Source organism: Pogona vitticeps, chromosome 1, assembly GCF_051106095.1.
Source record: "Pogona vitticeps strain Pit_001003342236 chromosome 1, PviZW2.1, whole genome shotgun sequence".
Taxonomy (NCBI): domain Eukaryota; kingdom Metazoa; phylum Chordata; class Lepidosauria; order Squamata; family Agamidae; genus Pogona; species Pogona vitticeps.
Genome location: NC_135783.1, coordinates 259,470,886 through 259,498,204, shown reverse-complemented (window position 1 = coordinate 259,498,204; position 27,319 = coordinate 259,470,886). Strand labels below are relative to the sequence as shown.

Sequence of the window (27,319 nt, the reverse complement as noted above, 5' to 3'; positions counted from 1 at the left end):
AGGGGTGAAGCGTGGGCGGCGCTTGTTGTCGCCGGGCGCTGCCTGATTGGCCAGTAGCGACAAGGGGGCGGGGGTAGCGCGCGTGCATGTGCGCATGCGTTGTGCTCCTTCTATTCTCGCAAGACTTCGGGTCGGGGTGGGGAGGCTCTGGTTCTTTAGGTACATATTGTGGAATTCCAGCGCCCGTCAATCCCAGCGAGAATCCCCAGAATGAGGGTCATGGGAGCTGCAATCCTATCACGGGTTGCCTGTAATCGTTGGCACACGGTGTTGTGCACTGTTTTACATTGACCTGTGTTCTAGCTCCATGGTGCTTACTTAGCGATAAATATCGGCCTTCAATGTGCATATGAATTATAGGTTAGCGTCACTGGATGAGGGTACATGTATGTGGAGAGGAAGAGGAGAGGGAAGTAATAAAGCAAGAGCTTAGAACTAATAATAACTAGTAACTAGGACTAACGAGGGAATTACCTACAAGTAATTAGTTACAAATGACAATTCCTTTTCCCAATTGCATAGAATGAGAGAGGAAGCTGGGAAGGACCTGTCAGGCCATCAAATACACTTGTCGTTTATTAAGAGACAACATCAGTCCTTTTGTGGAGCAACTGAAAGTTTTTAAAAATCAGAGTCCTAAAGCAGGAAATATTTTCATCAGGACCAGCTAAAATTCTAGAAATATGTGAAAGCTTTCAAAACCTCCAGAATTCTTCATCAGAGATGTCAGCATAAAAAACAGGAAGAGAAGCAGGGTCCAAAATTTAGGCATGTGTTTTGACTGTGAAGTCTGCTCTTCCCAAGCTGGAAGTTAGTGACTGAATAGATCACTGGTAGGTATGCAGGTGTCAAATTACACCTATCAATACATGAAGGTGTGGAGGATGAGTGGTAGGCTCATTTCTGAAAAGTAGCTAGAATTCCATTTTAATTATTACACTAAGTTTGAAGAAGTTAGCAGAGGGGAAATTACCAGCAGCGTAACCCATCACGCAGAGTTGTTGCAAAGGTAAAATGAGAGCCAAGGAGACCGTGAACACCACTTTGACCTTGGAGGAAGAGTTATATAAAAAATGAGACAAAAATGTTCATGAATCACAGGTGTGATGAAGCAGTGCTATATAAAAGTGGAGTTTTCAAAAACTTTAAAGCAGTAGAATCAAAATAAACCACGCATGATTCGTCATTTAGCTTTCTGTATTTTGTATTTGACAATACTGTTGACATTTTCAAAGTTGTTGACTAAGTACAGTACTCTGGATTCTTCAGTATTCCAGCACCACAGCAAATCACTCTGGAATTACACATATGACTTAAGTTTACACATGCTAAAAATTGAATATAAATGCTTACATATGGTGACAACACATATTGGAAGTGGATTCCTGGATGTTTCAAAGACAATTGCAATACTCCAATTTGAATCAGAATGCAAACACACACAGACAAAAGAATCCAGAAAACCAGGCCCCTGGTTTCACTTTTTTGCAAAACTTCAAATTCTAAAGAACTAAATAAAATTATGGTTTAAGACAAAGTGTTACAGTATCCAAAAAAGTAAGGTCTGTGAAAATGTGAAAAGCAAATCAATTATAGATGCAATTTCAAAGGGATGGCTAAACAAAAGATTAAAATCAGGCACAATTTCGCTGTCATCTTAAGAACAATCTAGCCATAATATGGAAAGCAGACAACTACATATGTTACGTAGGCCACTGTCTTATAATGAGTGAGACCATCTAGCAGAGTAATGGCTACACTGAAATTACATAATTCTAGGACTTAATGAGAAGTATCTCAGAATTCTAGCTGGTGTTAATGGAGAAAAAGTTGAACCTAGGATCTTCTGCATGCAACTAAACTAAATGCCAGTTGTTCATATGGTTGTATAGCAAAAGGTTATACCAGAAAGCAACCTGATGTTAGCCAACCAGTCCACCATCTTGTTTCTGGCACCTGCTATTCTCTATGTGTCTTGCAGCTCCCCAGAACACACAATGGGGAACTGAGTGTAGCAGAAACGTCCCCAGTTCAGCTGCTGCCAAGCAAGGTCATAACATGGATAAGGCACCAACCAGCACATTGCTACTGACTTTCAGACTTAGAGCTCGACAAAGATCTAAGAATAATTGCCAGCCCACTGTCACATTATTATCTTTGGCGATGTCATAATGTTTTTCACAACTTAATTGAGTCATTGAGATGGAGTTAGAGAACCTCAGTACTAGTTAATTTGATAGGCATCAGTATAAAACAACTCTTAGATAGGTTTAATGTGAAAGTATTGGCTGCAGTGTTTCTGCAATTCACATCCAGCTGTGTGAGATTCTCAAGCCCACAGTTTTGAGCTCAGGTTTTGAGGATTTATGTGAGGCTTTCATATAACATTGTCCCTAAATGCTGGTTCACAACAAGAATTTCTCTTGGGTATACAACTCGTGATGCCTAACCAAATGTGTGAAGTGTCTCCATGAACTAGTACGTATAATATCTGAACTAATTGCAGGAGATAACTCCAGTTTTACCTAAACTTGTTGATTTGTTCACAAAAGCAAATTTTCAGTTAATCTTACAATTACCAAGTAAAGAATGTATGCATGCAAAAACCCAAAATGTGAATATATTTGCTAATAAAGAAGTACATAAGCATGCACTTTACGTGGTAGTAAAAGGATGCCATTTGAGCGTCAGCTACCCATCATCCAGCACTCATACAGCTTCCTATACTATATGTCCCTATACTATGAATTCTTTGTCCCATATATGCAAGTATATTCACATTTGGAGGCAGTGCAGTAGTCTTAATGGAGAAATGGAATGTGCACTCCAATTTTGCATGTGCACAGCCATCACTGGTTACGGTATAACTGACTAAATGGATCACCAAGCTTTCATTGTAGTGAATCTTATTCTTATCAATATTTTAGAAACAATTATGCCCCTCCAAATCACTGAAATGGGCACCAGAGAAAAGAAAGTAGCGTGTAATCATTGATATGAGTGCTTCCAGAAGGCCGTAGATTCATCAAAATAATTTTCCCCTTCATTCACCTTTAGTTTTTGAAACATGGCATTCCGCATGACACACAAAAAGTGTTTTTGTCTTGAAGACAGATTCCATAGCTGTGATGCAGACTGATGGTCATTAGGTAGATTAGATTCCCAGCTGCCTGCCCATCTTGTTGAGGGCATCACTGACAATGTCCAGTTCATGCCGTAGCTCATTGACCACATTAGCAATGCCTCTTGTGTCTTTCAGGATCTGAATGCTTTGTGTGTACGGGTTATAAGTCACTCCAAAGGGACGCTTGATAGTCTTTGCAAATTCTCTGTTCAGATTGGGGGGGGGGGAGAGAAAAATATTTTTATATCAGTTTAAACCTTAATACTGTAATGTAGCTTTCATTCATTTACTATTCCTCTTAATATAGCATTGCAGTATCATAAGAATTATGCAGAAATTCTGAAAATGATTTGGACTTTATAACCCATTAGAGAAAGGGAAAAATAATCATTTTATGGCGAAAACCAGTGTGATGCTGGCTGTGGGGATCCACTGGTAATGTTGCAACAGCACTGAGAAAAATACTGAACCTGTAGAACAGGGGTATAGGCAGAATGGGACTTCTATCATCCAAGCTCTCTTTCCCCCCCCCAAAAAAAAGTCCCCATGTGCCCTCTAGGGGCATGGGACAATTTTGCCTTGGTTTGAAGGGCCTCTACCACCTGAGGAGCCCTTTAATTTGTGCACTGAAAGACATGAGAGCTTTCTCAGTTGAAAAAAAATTGCTGTAAAAATTAGAGGGCAGGGCTCCAAGGTCCAGACCGAGGCATGTGAGGCCCGGGCCTTCTAGAGATCAGGCTCCTTGGTGCAGAGCAAACAGTAGGGGATATGTAGCTCTCCAGAGGCTACTGAACCTGAGATGTATTGAATTACAGCTTCTGACAAACCTCACCACTAGCTAGATTGGCTACAGATAATGGGAGCCAGAGACAAGCAATATCGAGCAGGTTGTGCATTCCAGAGCCCTGTCCTTGATGCCAGGAATAATCACAAACGGGGAGGCCCCTGGTAGCCTTAGAAAGAGGCATACAAAGAGTACTCAACCCGTTAACTCAGGGCAAGGAAGAGAAATAGCAGAACCTCTGGCTCCTGGCTTTAAGAAGCAGAAGTGAGTCTGAAAGAAGAGAATGAGGGGACAATGGGAGGTTAACCCAAAGCATGAGAGGGTATAGTGGGGGTGTTCGTGCCTTACTGCCCAGAAAAGCTAGCGAGATGGCCAAAAGGCTCTTTGCCCAGTGATAGCACAACAGGCTGGAGGGTCCAGGAATTCCAGTGATGCGTAGCCCAGAACTAGTGAGGCATCCATACTGTCAGCTACAAGTAGACTTACGATATAAGGAGAACCTAACCACCAACCTCAAAACCATACATAAATGTAATGGAAGGTATTGTTTTTCCCACATCTTCAGCTGTATTTTTTACCAGCCGGCATAAAATAGTAGAGCCATGTGACGTGAAGCTGCCTTCAGCAAATCCCAAAACTGCACTGGCAAATATATTTATTGTAGACAATGACAGCGTTTACACAGTGCTTCTGTATAGTTTACAACAGCTCTGCAGGGCTGTTGAGTATTATTATATATCTCAGTTGCACATGAGGGATGCGAAGGTCAAGAGACAGTGATTTGTCGAAGGCCAGTTAACATGTGAAAAGATGACATTTGAACTGGATACTTTCAGAATGATGACCCAGTCCTAGCCGGTGCAGGGCACTGCTTAGTCACACCATCTTCACAGTGATGAGGAGAATATTTTCCCTTTTTAAAAAAGGAAATAGCTAAATAGAGGCATCTTCCGCTCTCCCAGTGATGCTCAACAACTTACCTCATCTTTTCTTTTGCATCTTCAAAGCTTTCAGAAATAAAGTAAACCTCCTGGAATGTCGTAATCATGCATTCTTGCTTACAGGTGACATTTGGATCAAAGGACTTGACTTTAGCATTTCCAGAGAGTGCGTGCTGATGATAAGGCAAAAGAAAATGGCAGGAATTAAGTTGGGCATGTACTGGAGACAACAAATCTTGAGATGTAGCAAGTGGTTGAAAATTGCAAAATTAAATTGTAGCTGGAGCCTGGATGTTAAGTAATATTTTTTCCCCTCTCATTTATGCGATCCTTAAGAAGTTGCACCCTTGCAGAGCTTCATTTGCCATTCTTATAGAAACTCAGCAGAATCTTATTATATAAAGCATCATGCTAGATCTCATGGAATTGTAATTAATGACCATTTTATCCTAATTGGCATGAGCAATTTCATGTGCTTATTGTGTTTGCAGTTAATGGATTCCTAACACTACCAGACAAATGCCATCATGCCATCTTTTCTTCCTTAAGGGTTTTTTTTTGGGGGGGGGGGAGGGGGTTGTTTTTTGTTTTTTGTTTGTTTGTTTTGGTACAACAAAAACGATGACAGAAGATGCAGTGACGAAACATAGGAGAGCTGAAACAGGATAAGTGTATGATAAAAGCATATGGGGAAGTGCCATTAGCAGATTTTATGTAGTAAGTAACAGTTTCTTGGCTGTTAAGATACCCTGCATACTATTAGAGGGACAGTTAAATACCTATCTTGTCGATGACATAACTAACAATAGTTAAGAGCAAAAGATCTGCAGTGCCTTAGACTAACAGGTTTATTTTATTCTGATATTTTGTGTATTTTAATCCTCAGACACAGTTAGATTATTGGTATCTACTGCAATCTCCAAATATATAAAAACATGGTTTATTATGATCCATGTATCTAAGGAAGTGTATTGTACGAAAGTCTTTCTGATTCCACAACTCTTTAGTTTTCATTTTTTTTGTTACACAAGCTAAAATAGCTTGTCTAACATAGCTAGATTTTTGAAAAATACTTAGTAACTAAATATTGATAGGCACTTGATAGCCAAACTACACATTACAGATATGGTGCCATTAGGATCTGAAATCATGTTAGATTTCAAGAAATGTGCTTCTTGCACATCTTCATGTTTGAAAGATAAGACTTGCAAATGAAGTCTCTTAACCTACCAATGGTTAGTTAATCACAAAACAAAGTAATTTAGAAATGGTAAGAGGGACAACATATTGCTATCCGTGATGACCATATGTCTTCAGCAGTTAAGGTATTCCCTCTTCTAATGGTACTCTCTCTGTAATGTATCATTTGGCACTTAGCCACATTATGACCCACTCACTTGACTTCTGAATAAACCTGTTTACTTCTCTGTTTCCTTCCCAGAAGTGAGAATTAATTATCATAATTGTGGTCAAATAGCAATTAATTTTTCTCCAGTGCCATGAAACTCATTGGAAGCCAGTTAAGTATTTGCTGCTTTGTTTCCTTAATACTGGCACAGCAGGTTCAGACTGGCCAGTTCCAGTGTTTCATGTGGTAACCATGGGAGACAGGTTCATACAAAAAGCCCTGCCTCAAGTAAAGAGTGTTACACTTAGTGCTTCAGGACATACCTTTAGTTCACTGATAGATGAGAGCAAACCAGCTCCATAGGCTCTCAGCCAGCCTTCTTGTTTACATAAGCCAAACTCCACAGTGAAAAAGTAGCACTGAGAAAGAAAAGGGTGTGAGTTCAGGAAGACAATGACCTTTAAGCAGAGATGTAACATGATGATATTCAAGATTTCCATGCTTCCTTTGATAATGATAAATAACATGAAAACTCAAGCTTTTACAGCAAATGCATGAAACACGCTTCACTTTCCTTGCTTCAAACAAACAAGAGACATTCCCTTTTGCATGGGATTTCCCTGTGCATAGGAACATCCTTCTACCTTTGACCCACTTAATGTAAATGTAAAACTCCCAGGCTCTTGAAAGTCTCCCAGAGTCCCTTGCACTTTTGCTTATCATTGAGTAATGACAATATTAAAGGATCACACTGGGAAACAGAAATTTCCTCCATACAGAGAGGTCATTTTGCCTCATAGTTATTTTGTGAGGACAACAGGATTTTAAATTATCTTCTACTTTTTAGTTCACAACTTCATTTGCAAGAATGGTGATTTTTCCCTCTGTCCCCCATCCATCCCTTTTAGCCACTTCTCATCTACCTTATGTGTTACAAATCCAGAAACAATGTAGGTGAAACTGTTTTCCAACACATTTGGATGTTCTAAGACAGGCTTGTCCAACCTGCGGCCCAAGGGCTGCATGCGGCCCAGGTCAGCTCGTAATGCAGCCCAGCGAAATTTTTTATTTTTAAAGAAATTCCAAAGTTTCAAGTTGCATTGCCGGCACTTGTGGCCAGAATGTGGCCGGGGCATGTCACAACAGTAGAGGGGGAGAGAGGGAAGGAAGGAGTGGGAGGGGAGGGGAGGGGACAGGGGTGTGTGTGACTGCATTGCACCATCCCCATCAATAGGTGGACCCCCTCCCGGCCCCATAAAGCCACCGGAGTTGAAGCTGCCAGCCTCTGCTGTCTGAGATCGCAGCTGCCGGTAAGCGTGCTTGGGGCGGGGCTGTGGAGAACGGCTAGGGCTGCCCCCTCATGCAGCCCAAACCAAATGTATGTGCGGCCCAAACCAAATTTTCATCTTCTAATGTGGCCCAGGTAAAGTGAAAGGTTGGACACCCCTGTTCTAAGACAATGGTTCTCCCAGATATTCTTGGACTAAAATTCCCAGAAGCCTACAGAACTAGTTGTGCTGGCCAGGATTTCTGAGAATTGTAGTTCAAGAACATCTGGGGTCGCAAGGTTAGAAACCACTGCTCTAAGAGACAGAGGATCTAACAACAGGATTCATGGTCTTTTGGGTTTGAGTGGACAGTCCTAGGAGGTTACTGAATATTTCTATCAAAGTAAGGTTCAAAAGTGTCAAAGCTGGGATAACCATATTCTACAATGCAGAAATATAATACTGTATCTAATAATCCCCCTATAGAAGTAAAATTGTAATGAAAAAAGAAGAGCAGCCTTTGCAAAGTTGTACTTCTGGCTGTTGTTAGACAGAGTCCGTGAAATCTCCAGAGCTGTAACAATTTTTTAATTAATGAACAATCAGGGTTACAGCAGCCATTTGGATGTCTTAAAAGGTATGACACAAGTCTTGTTTTTGCTGTGACAAATTAACATTTGGAAAGCACCATTATGTGTTATTTGATTCTGTGTGGGTAAAAATAAGAGAAATCTTGTGACCCCTACACAGCATAGAATGTGTGTAGGTCTCATTAGTTTTAGTGAGACACCGTTAATTAATGGTATTAAAATAAGTTAATTTGTCTGGTTCACATAATCCTCAGCAGGATCTCAAAGTCTACTATATACATACAAAATTTAATCTCTGTTTTTGTACCTTTTCAAAATACATGATGTCGCTGAATGGGGACATAGTAAATGGAGTATGCTGCCATATTATTGCCACAGAGCAAGTTGCACTGAGCACCATCTTCTACTTACTGTTGCCAGCTTTTGAACAGCTTCATCAGATGCTCCAAGTGATGCCAAGCCAATTTCCTGGGAGAACTGAGCAAAACTGGGCTCAGCTAGAAGAGGGACATGGCCCAAAAGTTCATGACAGGTATCTCTAGAAAGTAGGGAAAACAAACCAACATTGACCCAAGCAGTCCGATTCTTTCAGTTGTTTCATAAAAGCAATCTCATCTGATAAAATGAGGTATTAAGAGAAGAATTGTGAAGCATGAAGGGGGGGCAAACGCCTCCAAAAATCCTTTGGTCCCTTAAACCAAGGGTAGGGAATGCTTAATTCTCCATATATATTTTGAACTTCAGCTCCACAAAGGCCTACCCGGCTTGGTCAATGGTGAGGGATTGTGGAGGTTTTTTTGTATCAGTCTTCTTGCCTTCAAGAAGTGGGGGACGTGGTGGCGCTGCGGGCTAAACTGCAGAAGCCTGTGCTGCAGGGTCAGAAGACCAAGCATTCGTAAGATTGTATCCACATGACGGAGTGAGCGCCCGTTGCTTGTCCCACCTCCCGCCAACCTAGCGGTTCGAAAGCATGCAAATGCAAGTAGATAAATAGGTACCACCTTGGTGGGAAGGTAACAGCGTTCCGTGTCTAAGTCGCACTGGCCATGTGACCACGGAAGATTGTCTTTGGACAAACGCTGGCTCTATGGCTTGGAAACGGGGATAAGCACCGCCCCCTAGAGTCGAACATGACTGGGCAAAAATTGTCAAGGAGAACCTTTACCCTTTACCCTACCTCTTGCCTTAGAGCAATACTTTTTTTTTGGGGGGGGGGAAATAAGCTTCTGTTGTGCTACCCTCTACTTTGTCAACTGCATGAGCTGACTTACAAATTCGATAGGCATATGGAAAGTCAACTGTTTGAGAAAACATGAACCATTTTTCACATGCTCACCTAGCCAGTTCATGGGGGAAATGGTATCACACAGAGACATAGAGTAATATGTAAAGGTAAAAGGTTTAAAAGACTGGGTTAAAAATAAAATAAGGAGGCAACCAGGAGAAAACGCTGCTGCCTCCTTCACTGCCGAGCTCAGCCCTCGTTCTAGCAATATGTAAAAGTACATGACAAGCCATAGAAATCCCTCTGTCTTTGACCTGTAACAGGTATCCATGAATTGTATACTTTAAAATCCCAGGGTCTTGATTTTATTTACTTTCTATCCAGGGTTTGTGCCAAAAGGAGACCCAAGTTTATTTTACTGGTATGTAGGTAACTGAGCATGTTTTCAGATAGATTTCATTCACATAGTGGTTCTGAACTGTGTCTAACGTATTGGGTGCAGTGCTATAGGGTGATGAACCTGCTAAACTCAACTAGTTTACATGTTTTCAGAACAATCCTCCCTAGTCTGGGGCTCTACAATGGTCCAGAACTTCCTAACCAGTTTGACTGATTTTGGGGAATTATAGTCTACCACATCTTGACAGTTATGAAAAGACGTAACTTACAAATTGTCTCCAGAATTTATTCATGCTGCCTGTGGGATTCTGGGAGATGCATTTTTTCCTAAGTTATGCTAGTGTGTCATATCTGTATTAAGAAGATCAGAAAAATTCTAATCTTTTTTTTTATTTTGTCATACCAAAGTGAAAACAGCTAGTCTTACAACAGCTAGTCTACTGAAAGTCCACACCTGAAAGAACTCAGCTCACTTCCCTGTCTGCTACTGCCAGTTCATGAGTGCTGACATAAACTGGATATGACTTCCATATTTCAAAATGAGACATTACTATAGCCGTACTCACAATGTTATTATAAAGGCTTACATTAGACACCTTGGTATCAAATTATGTACACTTTGTTTCAAAAAAGGATAATAATGCATATTAGTTGGAACAGGGACAGAATTGGTTGCTTACGGTTCTGGTGTGTAAAGGGGATCCGAGCTGTGCCTAACGTATTGAGTGCAGTGAAATACTCTGAATGCTAAGCCAGCCAGGAAATCTCTGGGTGACAGGTAGCCAGCGACTGGGCGGATAGTGAATCCCGTGCGCTCTGCAAAACCAAAACATGAACCATGATGCACTTATGAGAAATAAAATACTATGTATTTAAAATTACTCAGATAAATCTTCAGATTAAAGCATATGATAACAGGGGTGACACTCAGATTTAATCTGAGAGTGCATATTTGCAGCTTTATGAAAGCTAAACACAGTCTAAGGCCCAAGCAAGGGGGTACCTAACCTCCCCACTGTGGAATGGAGAGCTACTCCCACACTGCTGAGATCACAGGTTGTCTTAAATATCATTAGAAATAATGGCACATCAATTTTAAGTGACACATGAAAAAATAATAAAAAAAACACTTGCCCATAGCTACTGCTTAAGAATTGGGAAGCAATCCTGGCTCCAGTGCCACACCCAGGCTGCGGAGACGGAACTCATCTAGAACAAGTCACGTATCTGTTGAGTCTATCTACTGCTCACTCTCTCCTATGGAGTGGCCTTCTCTCACTTTTGTTCATTACTCATCAGACATGTCTTCTGAATGTTTGGTAAACTGCCTTAATTCATACAATTAGGTGACTAGATTAGATATTTACAGTTTTGGAGGGACCTACAGAAAAGCGTGTCCTCTGCATAATATTGTGTGACGTGACTACAATTTGGTTTTTTTGTAAATAAAATAATCACAAGGCATGAAGTCAATTCTGTCTTAAGGCAACCCTTTTATTTTGTAATACTGTGAAATCTGGTGATGTCAGATTTTTTTAAATGACATTGTTATTTCCCAGTTATTTCTTACTTAATGGCTCTAATCATGCTATTGTACATCAATGTGAGCATTTTATTCATAGATCATGTGGTTTACCTCAATGGTTGCCTGTTCTATTAAGCAAAGACATCTGATTGGATAGACATTTGACTATTACCTCTGAGAAAGCATGACACATCCTCCAACTGGGGTATGTTGTCTTCTCGGTACCCACAGTATTTGGTTAGCAAAGGTAGGTTTTTAAGATATTCTCTGCAGGCATGGGTTGGGTAGAGCTTATTGAGCTCACGGAATACAGTGCCCCAAGTCCTGATCTCCTCCTCTGTGAATTCAACTTTTGGGATTGGGTCACCACTATAATAGGAAATCAGAATATACAGTTAATTTCATAAACATTTGCTACAATTAAAAAAAATGTTTTCCCCTTTGAAAATATTTATTTATTTATTTTATTTTATTTTATTTTATTTTATTTTATTTTATTTTATTTTATTTATATGCTGCCCACACTACCCAAAGGTCTCTGGGTCCTTCCTGCTACTTTTAGCTAGCTGTTGCTTGCAAATTTGAATCAGCCAATGGGCTTTGAGTTTGGGCTCTGCCAGCTTTGATGTTAAATTACCAAATACTGGGGGGTGGGGGGGAGAGAATTAACACTTATCTATTTCAGAAGCATCTCTCAATTTGGAAGGAACTTGGTTGGGATTTCTAGGAGACCATGGCAAACCATGTTTGCAGTTACATCAGCCTGATGTCAGTTGAGTTATTTTTTTAGAGGTAGTCCATGAATCCTAATATATCAAGAGCTTTGATCTGCACTAATAAATGTTATTGTTTTGGCCTACAATTGCCAGAATCCCCCAACCAGAATGGATATGGGATTCAGGGAATTGGAGTCCAAAAACAACGTTCGAAAGCTTCCTTCAGAGGAACCCCCAATATTCTCCAGAACAGTAATTCACAACCTTGGGTCCCCAGATGTTCTTGGACTAAAACTCCCAGAAGTCTTCACCACCAGCTTGCTGGCCAGGATTTCTGAAAGCTATAGCCTAAGAACATATGGGGATCTAAAGTTGGGAATGACTGCTCCAGCAGATTTTGAACGTCACTGTTCTTTATCAGGTTGGCCCCTCCCTTTTATTCTTCCACCAACAGCTGAAGATCCACCTTTTCAGTCATTTCACAATCACGACTGAGTCCCTGAATGCAGTTTTTAGAACAGAAAGTTTTTAAAAGTTTACATGTTTTTATTCAATGTATTTTAATCCCTGTTATAGTTTAATTGTTTTTAACATATAACTTGATGTGTTTTTAATTCTATTTTTTTTAATACTGCAAGCAGCTTTGAGTCTCCTTATGGGGAGAAAGGCAACCTGTAAATAAGACAAATAAAATAAAACAATAAATGAAACAGGAGGAAGCAAAAGTTTCTTCTTTTCCTTCCCACTCATGCACTGTCTGATCCCTATCATCCCATATCCCCACCAAAAGAAACCACATTCTCTCGGGGTTCCCCAGTGCCCTCTCGTCTGTACAAACCCATAACCCAGGCCTGCTGTTCTGCCTTCAGCCAAGGGAATCAAGCATTGACACTTACTGTTTGTAATTCATAGCCAAGTCTGCAAAGTATTTCCGTCTCTTGCGATAAACATTGTCTTTGAAACCCTAAGAGTGAAATGGAGAGAAAAACCTCAGGTGAGTCTTTTGGATTAACACGTGTATACCAAAATTGGGTGAAGGGAGGGCTCATTCTGCCTGTCAAATAAGCTGGGGGGGAGGGAGATGAGCTTTCAGGAGTATTTTTTTGCATAGAATGCACACAGCATGATTACAATAACTTGTTTTGAACTGCATTACACACACTCTCACTTAGAAGCAGGGACCAACACTTTACTGATGTAGAGTCTGCTCCAGAAACTTCAGACCCTCTGCATAAGCTCCACTGAAAATGAAGTAATGAGAATCATGGAGAAGCAAAGTAGAGGGACTGTGTTGTTCCTTGTCTCATATCCTTTGGTCTTCTAAAAACATCTGCCTCCATGGAGTAAGGGATGGAATTTTCTGGTCCTTGCTCTTTGATTATGAATGTGACTATAAGTTAGGAAGCAGAAGCAAAGAGCATTTGTCTCCCAACTATCAGCCTCTTTCGTCTCCTGATTTTGAGTTGCTTCAGGTTTGTTTCAAGTAAGCACTGCTTAGCACTGTAATATGCCTGTCTTGGTAAGTAGGAGCGAAGGCTAAAACAGCTATTGTCAAAACAGGGTATATTGGCCCTTTTGTGCAGTGGCAGTAGGAGGTCACATTTCTTCCCAAGTTTTCCTCCTCCAACATATCTGCAGAGCATATACTTTTAGTTCAGCCCCAGACCAACTCTATGAAACTTCAGTATTCTGTATAGCAGGATATGTAGCAAGCTTTGCCAAGTGGAGCACAGATCTAAAGTGTTGGATGTCCAAAGATAGGTTTCCGTAAGTAAGTAAATGGTCGAATCAACTCTTTAAAACAGTGGGACAAAAACACAAATACAACTCTACTCACTGGATGGTCCGCATCAAGGTCAGATCCATACATTAGAACACGGTTTGCACATTTATCCAAATCCGAGATCTTCTTAGGGAACCAAGGAATATTTTCCATAACTAGGGGAGAGGCAAAACCCACATCATTATTAATAAAATGATCCTGGTTGGGAAAGGAAATGGTTCTTATAGCTAGCTATGACAGCTTCGAGTGAAATCTAGAAGTTTATGGCAAAAGAATGAGATATATCCCTATCTCTCTTATGCACAACACAGAGCACTTCCTCTTCTCTTAAAAATAACTTGGCACTATGGTGGATTTTATTGCTTGTATTAAATTTATAGAAAGCCTCCTGTTTAGCATTTTCTCCAACAGACACAGTACTTGTGCAGAGAAGACACTACGGTAACCTTATGCAGTGTAATCCTATTTTCTTCCGTGATACCACATGTCCAAAGAAACTGATCGACCTACAGGATGGTTCTCATAAACCCAATGGGCTTAAAATACTATTGAGTGTGAAATATTGAAATGGCTGGAAAGGACAAAAAAATCTCTAACAGAGATTTTTTTAAAAGCTTTATAAGAACAAAACTAAGACATGTGTTCTAAATGTGAGCCTGAATATGGAGATGCCACATAAGTGGGAGACTCAAGAAAAAAGTTGATTAGCTCTATCTAAATATGCAGCTTACACGCACATTTTTCTTAGTATAGCGTGTCTGTGTGCACTTTTGCTATTCTTATTTTTGCGTTACTTCCTCAAAATGCTCGTAAATGCAAAAGTGTGAGTTCTCGAGCTGAAGTGTTTTTCTTCTCTCAGTGAGTCTTGGGAGTTATGAATAATCTGATTTCATCAAAATTGTCGAATTCGGCACAATCCTTTTCCAGACCTTGTTGAAACAGAACGACAACACATCTGGCAAGGCCAGAGATGAAAGAGGGAGGACTCCTGCACCTTTAATTGTTGGGCAGAAGAAGTGATTTCTGCAGATGTAGCTTGCACAAGAAACTGCAGGAGTGAATTTCTCTCTTATACCCAGCTGTCAAAGGGGCTTACGCTCTGCCCTCCTTTTCATCTGACTACCTAACCTCATCAAGCATAACTATGATTCCTAAGGTAGGCTCCTCCAGTCATTAAACCATTATCTTTACTGCTGCTTCTACACCAGTGGTTCTTAACCTTGGGCTACTCAGGTGTTTTGGGACCGCAGCTCCCAGAAGCCTACACCACCAGCCGTGCTGACTGGGGTTTCTGGGAGTTGCAGTTCAAAAACACCTGAGTAACCCAAGGTTAAGAACCACTGTTCTACACCACACATGCCACCAGTACACCCTACTCATCAGCAACTGCCTCCCGCACATATGCTAATTCAGATCAGAGAGTGGCACAAGCAGAGAACCCATCAAGGTGTGTTTTAAAAGCTGGGATGAAAGTTAAATCTATTAGATTTTGTTACTGGAGTATTTTTCAGCCCAGGTAATATACCATCTAACTGACTAAACAGCTCAGCAAATGAAGAATCTGGCTGCGGAGTCAGAGGCTGGGAGTTCGATTCGCCAGTGGGCATTCCGCCAAAGCCAGCCTGTGTAGCCTTGGGCAAGCTGCACAGTCCCAGGGTGTCTCCAGAAGAAGGGAACAATAAACCACCTTCTGAGCATTTCTTTATGTAGAAAACCCTGAAACTGGTCACTGTAAGTCTAAATTGACTTGATATCATCATCATAGGCATCCTTCAGTCTCGAGAGACTATGGTAATGTGCTCTGTATGGAGAATTTGGAACAGCGTCTAGTGTGGCTGAGAAGGCCAATTCGAGAGTGACAGTCCCTTCCACACTGAAGACAAATCCAATCTGTCCCCTGTCTGGCTCCCTGCTTTTGCTGCTTTTGCGACTTCCTCTTTGCCTCGGCCTGCTGGGCAAGGGTCTCTTCGAATTGGGAGAGGCCGTGATGCAGTGCCTGCCTCCAGGCTGAACGCTCAGCCTGATATCATGTCATCATTATCATCATTAGAATATAACATTTGGAGATTTTTTAAATGCCACATGCCATTTTTCAGCAAGCCGTTAATACCAGGAAGCAGGTGGCATGCTCTGGCTTTTGGTATGTGGGTCCTATGCAGGATGGGGACATTGCCATTTTCAGGGAGGTCATAAATAGTCCACAATTGACTCAATGCATTTTTTTTTTAAATTTCATTTGGTGCTTGAGGTTTTTTTTAAAAAAAAGTATGAATATTTCCCAAAGTACAGTATATGTTTACCCTGCCTACTTTCCTGGTACCCAATCACTACTCCTCCATTCTAAAGAGATTATACAAATTAGTTTTAAAAATTTAATCATGGAAATACACCTTTCTTCAGCTCTTCTTACTGTCTTTTCTTTCCACGAGAAAAATCAGAAGCCTTTCTGGAGGAAAAGCAAACCAGATTGGTTTTTAAAACCCAGCCTAATAAATATGGGCAGGGGGGGGGTCACCTCTTTTTAATGTACAGGGCTTTCCAACCAGTCATCTTCTTATTTTCATCCTTACCATCCTCCTGTACTGTGGAATTGTCCATTGGGTTCACAGACACAACATTGACATGGGATTTCAACAGATGGAAGATTTCATCTAGCTGTTCCCTGTTGCTGTCGCAGTCTACGAAGATCTCAAATTCCGAATTTCGTCTTCTGGATTTTCGAGATTCTATGTGCACAAGGTTCACATGTTTCTCCTGATGGATGAGAGAGCATTTGGGTCAGATTTTAAACAGCCCCTGAGAAGCAACATCTGCGTTCAGCTCTTTTCTGGTGCCTATTTAGTAAGCATACATTTATTCAGCCTTACTAATCACCACAGAAATAATGTATATTTTGAATGCATCCCCACCACAGTAAAAGCAATCTTGTGATAAAATCATTCATATTCAGCATAATCATTAGCTTGCATAATGTGAGTGTACAGCATAGTATGTATGTCCCTTGATCATGTTCAAATATAATAGGAAATAAACGTTTCTCACTGCAAATGTACCACGATACATCTTGAGTTTGCATACTCTTCCCTTCTCCAAAATGTCCCAGACGAGAAGCATTTAAACTAACTATGTTTGCTAACTGCACATGCTCAAACTGGGAAACTTGGAATTATTTAAATAATGGTTTGAAAACAAGCCACGATCTGATGCCTCAGTTTGATTCTGCCATCTTCTCTCTAACAATGTGACAGGAAACTGTTTCCTTGCTTTTATTTAGGGGGTGCAGAACTTCTGTGTAACAGGAAACTGTAATTTTTCATTACCTCTGAACTATTCCTAGCATTCATCAATTTAAATAGGTCTAATGGGGGTTATAGCCTTCAGCAACCCATATGTTAACACATAGGATGAATATAGTACCCATGCCAAAGAATAAAGCTTGATACCCTAGAAAATCTTTCTAAATAAGTTAATTTTGTTTTTATTCTGCACAGTGGTATACAATGTAAGGAGCATATAACAAAAATAAAACTCTAGAATTGCCTCTTCAGACACCATTTTCTTGGCTATCATGTATTTATTGCTCACGTTGTATAATATCTTCTCCCCCATCCTCCAGAGCAATAGTACTCAGACTTTGGTCATCCAAGATGTTTTGGACTTCACCTCCCAAAGCACCAGCCAGAAGGACCAGTATTCAGAGATTCTGAGAATCAAAGCCAAAATAAAGCCAAAGGCTAACAACCATTATTCCAGGGCCTTAGGTTCTCAAGCTGCCATCTGCAACACATCCCCAAATCCCATTTAGGTCTTTCAGACAAAGGTAAGATAGTTTTCATTCAATATGGAACAGGTGCAATTTATGAGCCCTTTCCCCTAAAGGTGTTAATTAAATTATTCTTCTCAGCAGCCAGGCCTGACTTTTCTTGTCGTAATATCCTAGCAATTTTCTCACCTGAGAAGCACTAGTTTCGGAGGTTGGCATATGGTTTGCCTCAAAGAAAGGAATTATTGGCATTAAATTACCAGTCGCATTGAGAGACATTTTACTATTCAGGGAAAGAAAATGAGGTAATATTTACCATTATAATGCCTTGCATCATGTGTGATGTGATGCAGGGCACATGATGAGCAAGTCAGAGAATTCATTTCCCAGAAAATACACAACTCACCTTCTTTGTCCATCCTCCAGGAAAGTGGGTGACAAAAGGAAGTGAAATGAATCACCACATCCTGAATCTGCACTTCTACAAAATACGCAAAGTGCCCCTGATTTGCAAGTCTTCAGTGTGCGTCCGAACCAGAGTTTGGAAAAGTCTGGACTACAACTCCCCAAATCCCCAGACAGCATGGCTTTAGTGGCTGAAAAATTCTGGAAATTGTAGTGGGACTTGGGGGCACCATTTTACAGTGGCTCCAGTCCTTCCTGGAGGAGAGCACTCAGAAGGTGGTGCTGAGAGATTCATGTGTGACATCCTGGCTGCTGACCTGTGGGTTCCCTCATGGCTCTGTTTTGTCTCCTACGTTATGTAACATTTACATGAAGGCAGTGGGAGAGATTACCCAGAATTTGGGGGCTCGGTGTCACCAATATGTGGATGACACCCGGCAATACTTCTCCCTGCCATCTACCGTAAATCCATGGAAGCTGCTTCAGCTGTAGATCAGTGTTTGGTATCAGTAATGGACTGGATGAGGGTGAATAAATTGAAACTTACTCAAGATGGAGATGTTTCTGGCCAGTCAAAAGGAAGATCAAGGAATAGGGATGCAACCTGAACTGGATGGGATTACACTCCCATTGGGGAAAAAACATGTGCACAGCTTGGGGGATGCTCCTGGATTCATTCCTGAGCCTGGATGCCCAGGTTGTGGCCAGGAGTGCATGTGCACAATTGAAACTAGTGTGCCAGCCATGTCCATTTCTTGAGACATGGCCTGGATACTTCCTGGCTAGATTACTGTAACACGCTCTATGTGGGGCTGCTGATGGAAATTGTCAGGAAATTTCAGCAGGTCCAAAATGCAGCAGCCAGATTGCTGACTGGGGCTGGATGCAGGGATCACATAATGCCCGTTACAGCATCTCCACTGGCTGCCAATCAATTTCCAAACACAATTCAGGGTGCTGGTTTTAACCTATAAAGCCCTAAATAGCCTGAAATAGCCTGAGTCCAAGCTATCTCAAAGACTGTATCTCCTGTTATGATCCAGCTTGGGTGTTGAGATCATCAGGAGAGGCTTCTCTCTTAGTCCCGCCACCTTCACAGGTGAGTCTGATGGGGACATCGGAGAGGGCCTTCTCTGTTGCTTCTCCCAGACTTTGGAAATCCCTCCCAAAGGAGGACAGACTGGCCCCATCTTTGTTGTCCTTCCACAAGCAGGCAAAGACCTTTCTCTTCAGGCAAGCCTTTCCTCAGTAATTACCTTATTTTTCCGTGTACAAAACAACACTTTTTCCTTAAATAATTTGAGAAAAAAATGAGGGTCATTTTATATATGGAAGGTAGCTCTTTACTGCTGCCTTTTGCGAAGGCACAGGGCTTAGCAAAAAGGAAAGGGAGGCGTTGTTCCCTTCCTTTTTTGCTAAGCTCCATGCCTTCTCAAAAGGCGAAGAAAAGCGGCAGTCACTTTGACAGCCGCTTGCCTTGCCTTTTGCCAAGGCACGGGGCTTAGCAAAAAGGGAGCCCTTTGATCCCTGTTTTTTCTAATTTGCGGTTAGAAAAGGCGGGGTTGTCTTATACATTGGGTTGTCTTATAAACAGAAAAATACAGTAACTACCTATGTGTGATTTTTTAGATGGATTATTAATGTGTTGTCGCTTTGACTGGATTTTTAGTACTACTTGTGTTTTCCATTTTTTTTTCATTTTTCAGAGTAGTATTTTTAAAATATTTGTATCCCTATTGTTCTCAGCTTTAATATTTCCTTTTATTAATATGAGATGCTATACTCATTGTTCTTAGCTTTAAATATTGCCTTTTAATGACATTAACCACCATTGTATAATCATTGTTTACCACTTTAAATATTGTTTTTCAATGTTATAAGCCATGTTGGATCATTTTCAAGGAGAAAGGTGAGGTAAATATATTTTCAATAAATAAATAAATATTTCCAAGTTCTGATCTGAAAGCAAAACAATAGTTACAATCCTGTTGCATAGCATAGTGAATCACAGCTAGTGTGGGTCCATTTGAATCAATGGAACTTAAGAGATGACTCAGCACACCCCGCCGGCTCATTAATAACAATAATTATGTGCCTGCAAGTCAATTCTGATTTATCCTGCACAGAAGTGGTGTACTATTCGTTCTTCCGGGGGCCCTAGGATTGTGCAGCTTTCCCATGACTACACAACCTAGCTCCTCTTGCAAGAAGCACAATAGAGAATCAAACTCTGAACCTCTGGCTATGCAGCCAGATAGCTAAACCTTTGGGTGCATTGCAACTTACTACACTAAGCAACAGGGTTTCAGGCAGTGTTTTTATTTGATTCTCTTCCCTAAGTTCTTAGAAGGTGCTTGGAGTTTATTTTTTCACATCAGATTCTGGTGTCTAATCACATCTTCCTTTACGGGACAAAATTCTATATGTGTGCCATGTGCCATCAAGTTGCATCCAACTTATAGCAACCCAAAGAGAGTTTTCAAGTTAAATGTTTAAGGAGTGGTTTTAACATTACTACCCGTCCAATGAGTTTCCATGGCCGAGCAGGAATTCAATCCCAAGTCTCTTAGATCCTGCTCCACCGCTTATCCAGTTCACATATTGAATACCATAAATGTAGGCCATGCTTAATTGCCTGGAGTGTGTGAAAAGCATACAGGACAGAATCATAGTGTATTCCGCTGTTACAAATGCAGTTACTACTTGACTGCGCCTCTAATGTATAACAGCAACTGCTTACCTGAAAGAGTTTTAGAGCTTTGACAAGTCCTCCAACTTCATTATTTAAAGAGAAAATGACAGCAGCTCTACTTCTTTCAGAAGAATTGTCCTTGTTTTCCTTATTGTCCTCATTCATAGTATAGTTTGATTTGTAGATCTGAAAATAAATAGTAAGGGAATCATTGTTAAAAACAATGATAATAAAAGTTGTTAAGAACTTGCTTTTTTAAAACAAATGTCAGACCTCCTGTTCATTTCAAAGAGATTTACATAGCAGAACTCTACAGTGGATCCTTCCCAGTGGTAATAGTCATTATTTCATGCATCTGAATCCCAATTTTTTTTAAAAAAGTATATTTTGATGACCCATGCTTCCCATGAAGTACATCTAGAACTACAGCCTTAAGACTGGACCCGATAAGCTGATGTTTTGAAATTATTCCATAGACAGAACTGGACATCCCTCAGATATTTCTGTGAGCATCCAAGGGTCAGTTCCACAAGGAAGACTTATGAGAAAACTTATAGAGCCACTTCTCCTTTAGCCATATGCCTAAAATAAATAATGGGACTTTTGATGCAGTCCCATGTCTACTCAGAAGTAAATCTCGAAATGGGACTTTCTCCTATATTAATGAATACAAGTATGAAATATTACAGCTCAGTTTTGACTGTCCTTGCACAATAGTTGGTTCTACTGAGATCACTAGAAGTTATGGCAACCCAAAGTAGATGTATATGGACCTATGGTCATAATAAATCACTTTTGGAAGACTCATCCCTGTTATGCCAGATTTAAGATTTACCTTGATTTACACAAAATCCTTAAATCCGTTCTTGCATTTTCCTCATCTGTGAACATATGGCTATAGGTTCAACTTATAAAATGCTTTCTTTCACATTTTATTTCAACATAATCATAGAATATGTGACATTTGTCATTCTTCAGTGTCATATGTGAAAGTTCCATGTGCCCCGATTCACATGTATTTAAGTGTAACTTCCAATTATTTCAGCAGGAATTACTTCCATGAAAGCATTCACTGGTAACAGACTCAGAATTGTACTCATAGTTAAAATGGTAATTAAAGCTGCAATCCTGTGTCTTGTTGAATACACTGATTTACTTTTGACCATATATGCATAGCGTTGTGCTATAAAATACCTGCAAGAGCTATGTTAATTAAAGTGCAATCAAGTGTAAGTGATTGACATATTCTGTGTGGATCATAAAACTGCCATTTTATAAACTGCTCATGCTCCTATGAGTCTAACCAGCATCAGCAAATAATAAGTGATAAAGTGTATTACAGTACTTTACAGCAAAGTTCACTGCAGAGTTAGGTGTACTTAATCCCCCTTATTTCAATGGACATAAATCCACTTAATGTTATACTGGGTCATGGCTAGTGCCCTAAAACAAAATAAAAGAAATACTGCAGAATAAGAATGAAAATAATGCCAACATTTAAACACAGCTGAAATGAATGTTGATTTTTGTTCGATTTTTACTGAAGCATCACATTCCATAGGCAATCATGTTTACAGCACAGCAACCTATAAATGCTGAATGCTGACACTATTTCATTTCTTTTATTAACTATATCTTTAAACTGCCTTTCAAGAACAACAAGAACTAATACAGCAATTGCAACTGAAAGACTGCTGGAAGTGTTACACATTTAATTTGTAGGACAATGATTACTTTAGCCCACTTCCTTAATTTCTCCTTATGCCTACCTATCCAATTCCCTTATTTCATCTGTATTTACCGTATTTTGTTCTATGATGGTCATAAGTGTCTTTATGCATTCTTCTTTAGAAGAAGGATGGGATAGAAATGTGATGGTTAAAATCAAATTCCAAGAACAGTGATCCTGACATGAGACGGTGGTCTATTCCCCAAAATGAACTCTAAGCTTATCTTGTCATAAACATACACATACGTAGCTTGGAATCTTGGATGCCAATAAGGCATTTGATTGTGCAGAGTCAAAGTTTTTCTCTTTTTGTACCATTGTTTTACGGACAACCCATTTAACTACTTTTTCAGAGAAACAGCTACCCCAATAAAAAGAGAATTAATATAATCCAGCCTACAATATGTGCATTCCATATGTCCATCTGAAACCCTCATGCCTAGAACAAACAATAGCAGGGCTAACAAAAGAAGCACCTCCTGTCATTCTGGCGTAAAAGTGGGCAACCTTCTACCAGCTTATTTTTATATACAGTATAATAGAATTATGGTCATTACCCATGTCTAAGTCCAATTACACAACTAACTGTGACAAACTGCTTCTAACTAATGAATCAGCAGCCACACTAAGAGGAACATGTGTGATTGGGTAACATGCATATAACCAGTAACATGACTGACACTCTGTTAATTAGCAGCAATTCACTGCAATGACCTGCACCATTTAATGTATGTACACACAGATCACTGACAGGACCCTGTTCTATACTTCTAAGTTTACAGTTTTAAAAAAGATCTAGAAACACCTGAAGGCAAAGAATCCAAGGAGCACCTCAGAAGAGCCTTCCATGCTCATAAAGTAAACCTTTATGTGTCTCTATGTAGAGCTATTCTCCCTCCTCCTCCTTTCCCACTTCCACTAATGCATATTAAGTCTTTCTTCCCTCCATGCCTTTTTTATCCTTCCTGATAGTCACTTATGCCCAGATGTGTTGACATTTCACATTATAATGATAATGCTTATAGCAGATTCAGGATTTCAAAAGGATCAGGGTGATTAGCTTTAAGTAAACAGAAAAAAAGTCTTCACTGATCTATTATAGAAACAGTTGTCTTTACCTGAGATCCTGTGACTTAGTCAACAGCTAACTAACTTACCTCAGAAAAGTTAATTTTTCAGATTACAATTTCTGAATTTTCTGGCCCATGGCTGGCTGGGGGATTCTAGAGCTGTAATCTAAATGAGTAAGGTTTCTGAGCTAATTAGTTCGTTAATTAAAAGCAACCCAGCTTATTGAGAACAAAATCTTGACTGTTAATACTATATTCACACACAACACTAAAAAGAATCTCTGAGATGCCTTGGTGCTGCTTGTGCCAGGTGAGAAGGTTGTAGTCGGAGAAAAGAAGGCAGCTGTTGTAAAGCCAGCATCAGGAAAGTGAACTTGATGTGGATTACAAATAAGTGCCAAAGTAGACTTTAATTCAAAGATTATAGATTGGATTGTGATATGAACCCATTAAACTGTACCTTGGAACAAATATGTTGGCCTTTCAGGTGGCCTAAGTCTGCTTTTAATTCTAATAGAGAGTTCACATTTGCATTACAGAGTAATCACAGGAAAAATAGATGTAAGTCTCATTTGAGCAAAAATGCTCAAAGCCTGCAGTTGGACTTTTTCAGAAGATAGAGAATATGAAAAGGGAAGTGTAAAACACTTCTGAGTACTCTAGATTCAGAAAGAATTGACTTGACAGTACATAATTATGAATTTCTGCTGCTTGGCAAAAGTTTAGTTCAGCCTGAATAGATTCCAAAAGGTGTAGTTTTATGGTCAGCAATAAAGGAACTAGCCAGGATTTAATTTTATGAACCTGTAACAACACTGATGCATCACAACTGGTTTAACTTGGCATTAAAATCAGTAGCAAGAATGAACAAGTAATGGCAACGACCGTGAAAACTGGGTTAATCCAAGAGCTTCTGGGGATAGTGGCACCATGCATTCCACCTATGAAACCCAATCAGACTGCATGGTGAATCTTCTTTAAATACTGGCAATGGAGCAATCCTCTGTGTATATGAAGGCAGCAAGCTAATTTAGGGAGTGCCAACTGGGCACACAACTTTGTCCACTCCCCCCACCTCTGCATTAGCCACATGTGGGAGCTGTCTTATGCTGCCTAGTGTTAGGTCCAGCCTGCAGCGTAGATTTCAACTACATTGAGAGCCACTGATGGACAGCTCACTAATTGCAAGTATCAAGTTAGTTTGCTAATCCATAGACCCCCATCTCCCTAATCAGCTCAAAATCTCAGAGGATCCTCAAACTGCTGACATCAACAGCAAGTTCAGCAAAGGTAAATCTCCTTCTTACCTCCTAAGCTACCCTTCCCGGCATTGTCTCTCAAATGTTCCCAAAGCACCACTAAACCTTAGCAACCCCAGCTCACTGCATATTCCAGCCAATGTCAGCTGCTAGCAGATGATTACTATAAAGACTGCACTTACAGTTTGCATTGCTCTCAAAGAAACAGGCAGCTTTGAAATTGTTGTTTTGAATATGGTTTGAATGGTATCACAGCATTTTCTCCATCTTTTTGTTTGGGGCCAATATATAATAGATACAAATGTATATTAGTATTGATTTTAGTCACCATTCTTGATATTTGTTTAATTGTTTTTGAATATTTGTATATTTATTGTTTTTAGCTTTCAAATGTTGTCTTTTAATGATCTAAGCTGACTTAGGTATTATTTAATGAGAAAGGTGGGGTAAAGGTATTTTAAATAAATAAGTAAATAGATAGGGAAAGTAGCAGATATGATAAAGGCTTTTTCTGGCAGATCCCCCAGGGTCTGGGAGTCAATAACCTGATCTACGCTTCATATCCTCTTCCTTTTCATTTCTTACTCCTTTGGGAGAACCAACTGCTGACTAATAGAATACAGTATATTTATTTTTCATCCGTGTGCAGGGACAGGTGGATTCATCTTCTATGTGAACAAAACCTTAAACCACGTTTAGCTCAGAGGGCTCAAATTACAGTTTTATACAGAAGTGTGCAAGTTTGTGTTTAGGGGCTACAAATCCGAACACTGCTTGTTTTATAATAGAGGTTGACAATATTACTGATGTTGAGAGTTTGAGTAGGAAAAGATTCTTTCCACACTCTTACAATACAAACATTTTGGTTAATCTTTTGGAATTCACAGGAAGTGGATCAAGTAACGGAGCCCTTCATAAAGCACACAGTTCAAATATGGAAGATTATGTCTGATGCCACAGTAAGCCACCATGAAGAATCAGTGGATGCAAACTATAATGATCCTCCACAAACATTAGCCTCCATTTTCACAGCTACTCGTTGCACTGCTCCTTACCTTTTAATTCTAGTGGTGGTGGTGAGGACCCATCTAAGAGGAGGGGGGAATAGCCTAAACCTGAAGAATGGTGTGTAAAATCCCTCACCATGCCTCATAGAAGGAATTTAGTCCTTGATAGAGTAATGGATAAAATTTATGACCATATGTTAATAGTTATCCAGAAGAAGTAACATCCTTACCAGTCACTGGGGTTATGAATATATTATCCCCTTGTCCTGAAAAGTAATGCATTGCAATATATGTTGCTCCTAATAATACATTAATTCAAAGCTTTGCTCCTCTTGATTACATTGGATTGGTGTGTATCAAATGGACAAAACAAGGGGATTAGACAATCATACCTTCGGAGTCTGTGGCCAAGGAAACTGAACTTACTCTTGTTCCCTGGAAGAGTCCACCTCCACAGAGATCAAACTGCATGGCATGGTTTCCATAGAGGTATCCGTGATAAGGATCAACCCTACCTTTTCCTAATTACATCTGCTCCTAATTAGGTGCAGCCTACAGCTCTAGGAAGCTGATAATTGGGTATGTTAGGTGTCCAGAATTATCCAAAGCTTATGATCATTTATGTTAGCGTCATCTTCCAGTTGCATTTTCTAAATGGACAGAATTCTGCAGCAAGCAGAAGATGCCCTATATAATTAGTTCCCATCTACTAATCTTCATGATTCCCGAGCTACCTTTTTTAAAACAGTCATTATCACATTCCTAGCCAGAGAGGATTTCGCGTCTTCATCTTCAGTATAGTCTCTCTCAGAAAACGGAAAAATCTCAGTTCCAGCACCAAAACTCAAGAAGGGAGTTGTTCAGGGACGTTTAAGTAGTTGTCCCTAAACTTTTATCTTACAAAGAAAACTTTTCTGTTATGTGGACACTTTTGCAGTGTAGACAGAACAGTGCAGAAGATCCCTGGTTTACGAGAAAGGGTCAGAAAGGCGAAGAAAACATCTAAGGGACGGAACTTCTGTAAACCTACCTCGTTCAGGACCGAGAGAGACGAGAGATTCCCCACCACGTTGTTGAGCTGATTCTCATCGAAGCTGGTGCTCATGGAGTCGAAGGATCGCCCCCTCCTGGGAACCTCAATCCTGCTGGAGTACATGATGGGAGCTGTGTTGGGGGCGGGAGAGACTTCGCTGCGAGGAACTTCACCGGGTGGCTGCTCTGCCGCGCGCCTCCTGGGGCTCGCCTCTTTATGGGCAAGAGAAAGGGGGCGGCGGCAGGGGAGGCGGCTCTCCTAATCCCGGAGATGCGAAGGGGAGGAACGGGAAGGAAAAGGCCAGCCTGACGGTGCCTTCTGTCCTTGGGTCGTGGAGCGCTCAGTCGGGCTGGCCAGAAAGATTCTGGGCCTGAGGTTTTAGCTGTGTGGCAGGCAGAGATGGGAAAGGGGGCCAGCAGCAACAACAGATGCAATACTGGGGATCTATCTAACTGTTGCAACTATTAAAGGTGAAGGAACCTTGCCAGGGGAAAGTGGTAACTGCAGTGATATGCTTTTATCTCCCTTTACCTGATTCTGTAAATTGTTTGCTAGCAGCTTTCAACACGTCCAAGCACACTCAGTGACTTTGAAAGTATGGCTCCCATTGGTTTTGCAAACCAGATCCTACTATTTCTAGCAAACTTAAATACCTTCC

At 40.4% G+C, this 27,319-nt stretch overlaps 1 protein-coding gene across 1 annotated transcript; it reads right to left on the bottom strand.

Annotated features, from left to right (window-relative positions):
- Window positions 1-1,179: 1,179 nt before the first annotated feature.
- TPH1 (tryptophan hydroxylase 1) lies at window positions 1,180-26,864 on the bottom strand. The gene is made up of 11 exons (XM_072985698.2): window positions 26,659-26,864; window positions 20,612-20,749; window positions 16,274-16,457; window positions 13,758-13,858; window positions 12,817-12,884; window positions 11,377-11,573; window positions 10,360-10,495; window positions 8,467-8,593; window positions 6,521-6,616; window positions 4,889-5,022; window positions 1,180-3,329 (listed from the first exon to the last, which is right to left on the bottom strand). Exons 1-11 carry the CDS (start codon window positions 26,782-26,784, stop codon window positions 3,155-3,157), a joined length of 1,482 nt encoding a protein of 493 aa, XP_072841799.2. The 5' UTR covers window positions 26,785-26,864; the 3' UTR covers window positions 1,180-3,154.
- Window positions 26,865-27,319: the final 455 nt, after the last annotated feature.

Coding starts and splice junctions, on each gene's coding strand:
- TPH1 (XM_072985698.2), bottom strand. CDS start 26,784: ATGTACTCCAGCAGGATTGAGGTTCCCAGGAGGGGGCGATCCTTCGAC. Junction 6,617..8,466: donor CTGTTCAAAAGCTGGCAACA/GTAAGTAGAAGA, acceptor TTTCTTTCTCAG/TGCTACTTTTTCACTGTGGA. Junction 5,023..6,520: donor CATCTATCAGTGAACTAAAG/GTATGTCCTGAA, acceptor CCTTATCATCAG/CACGCACTCTCTGGAAATGC.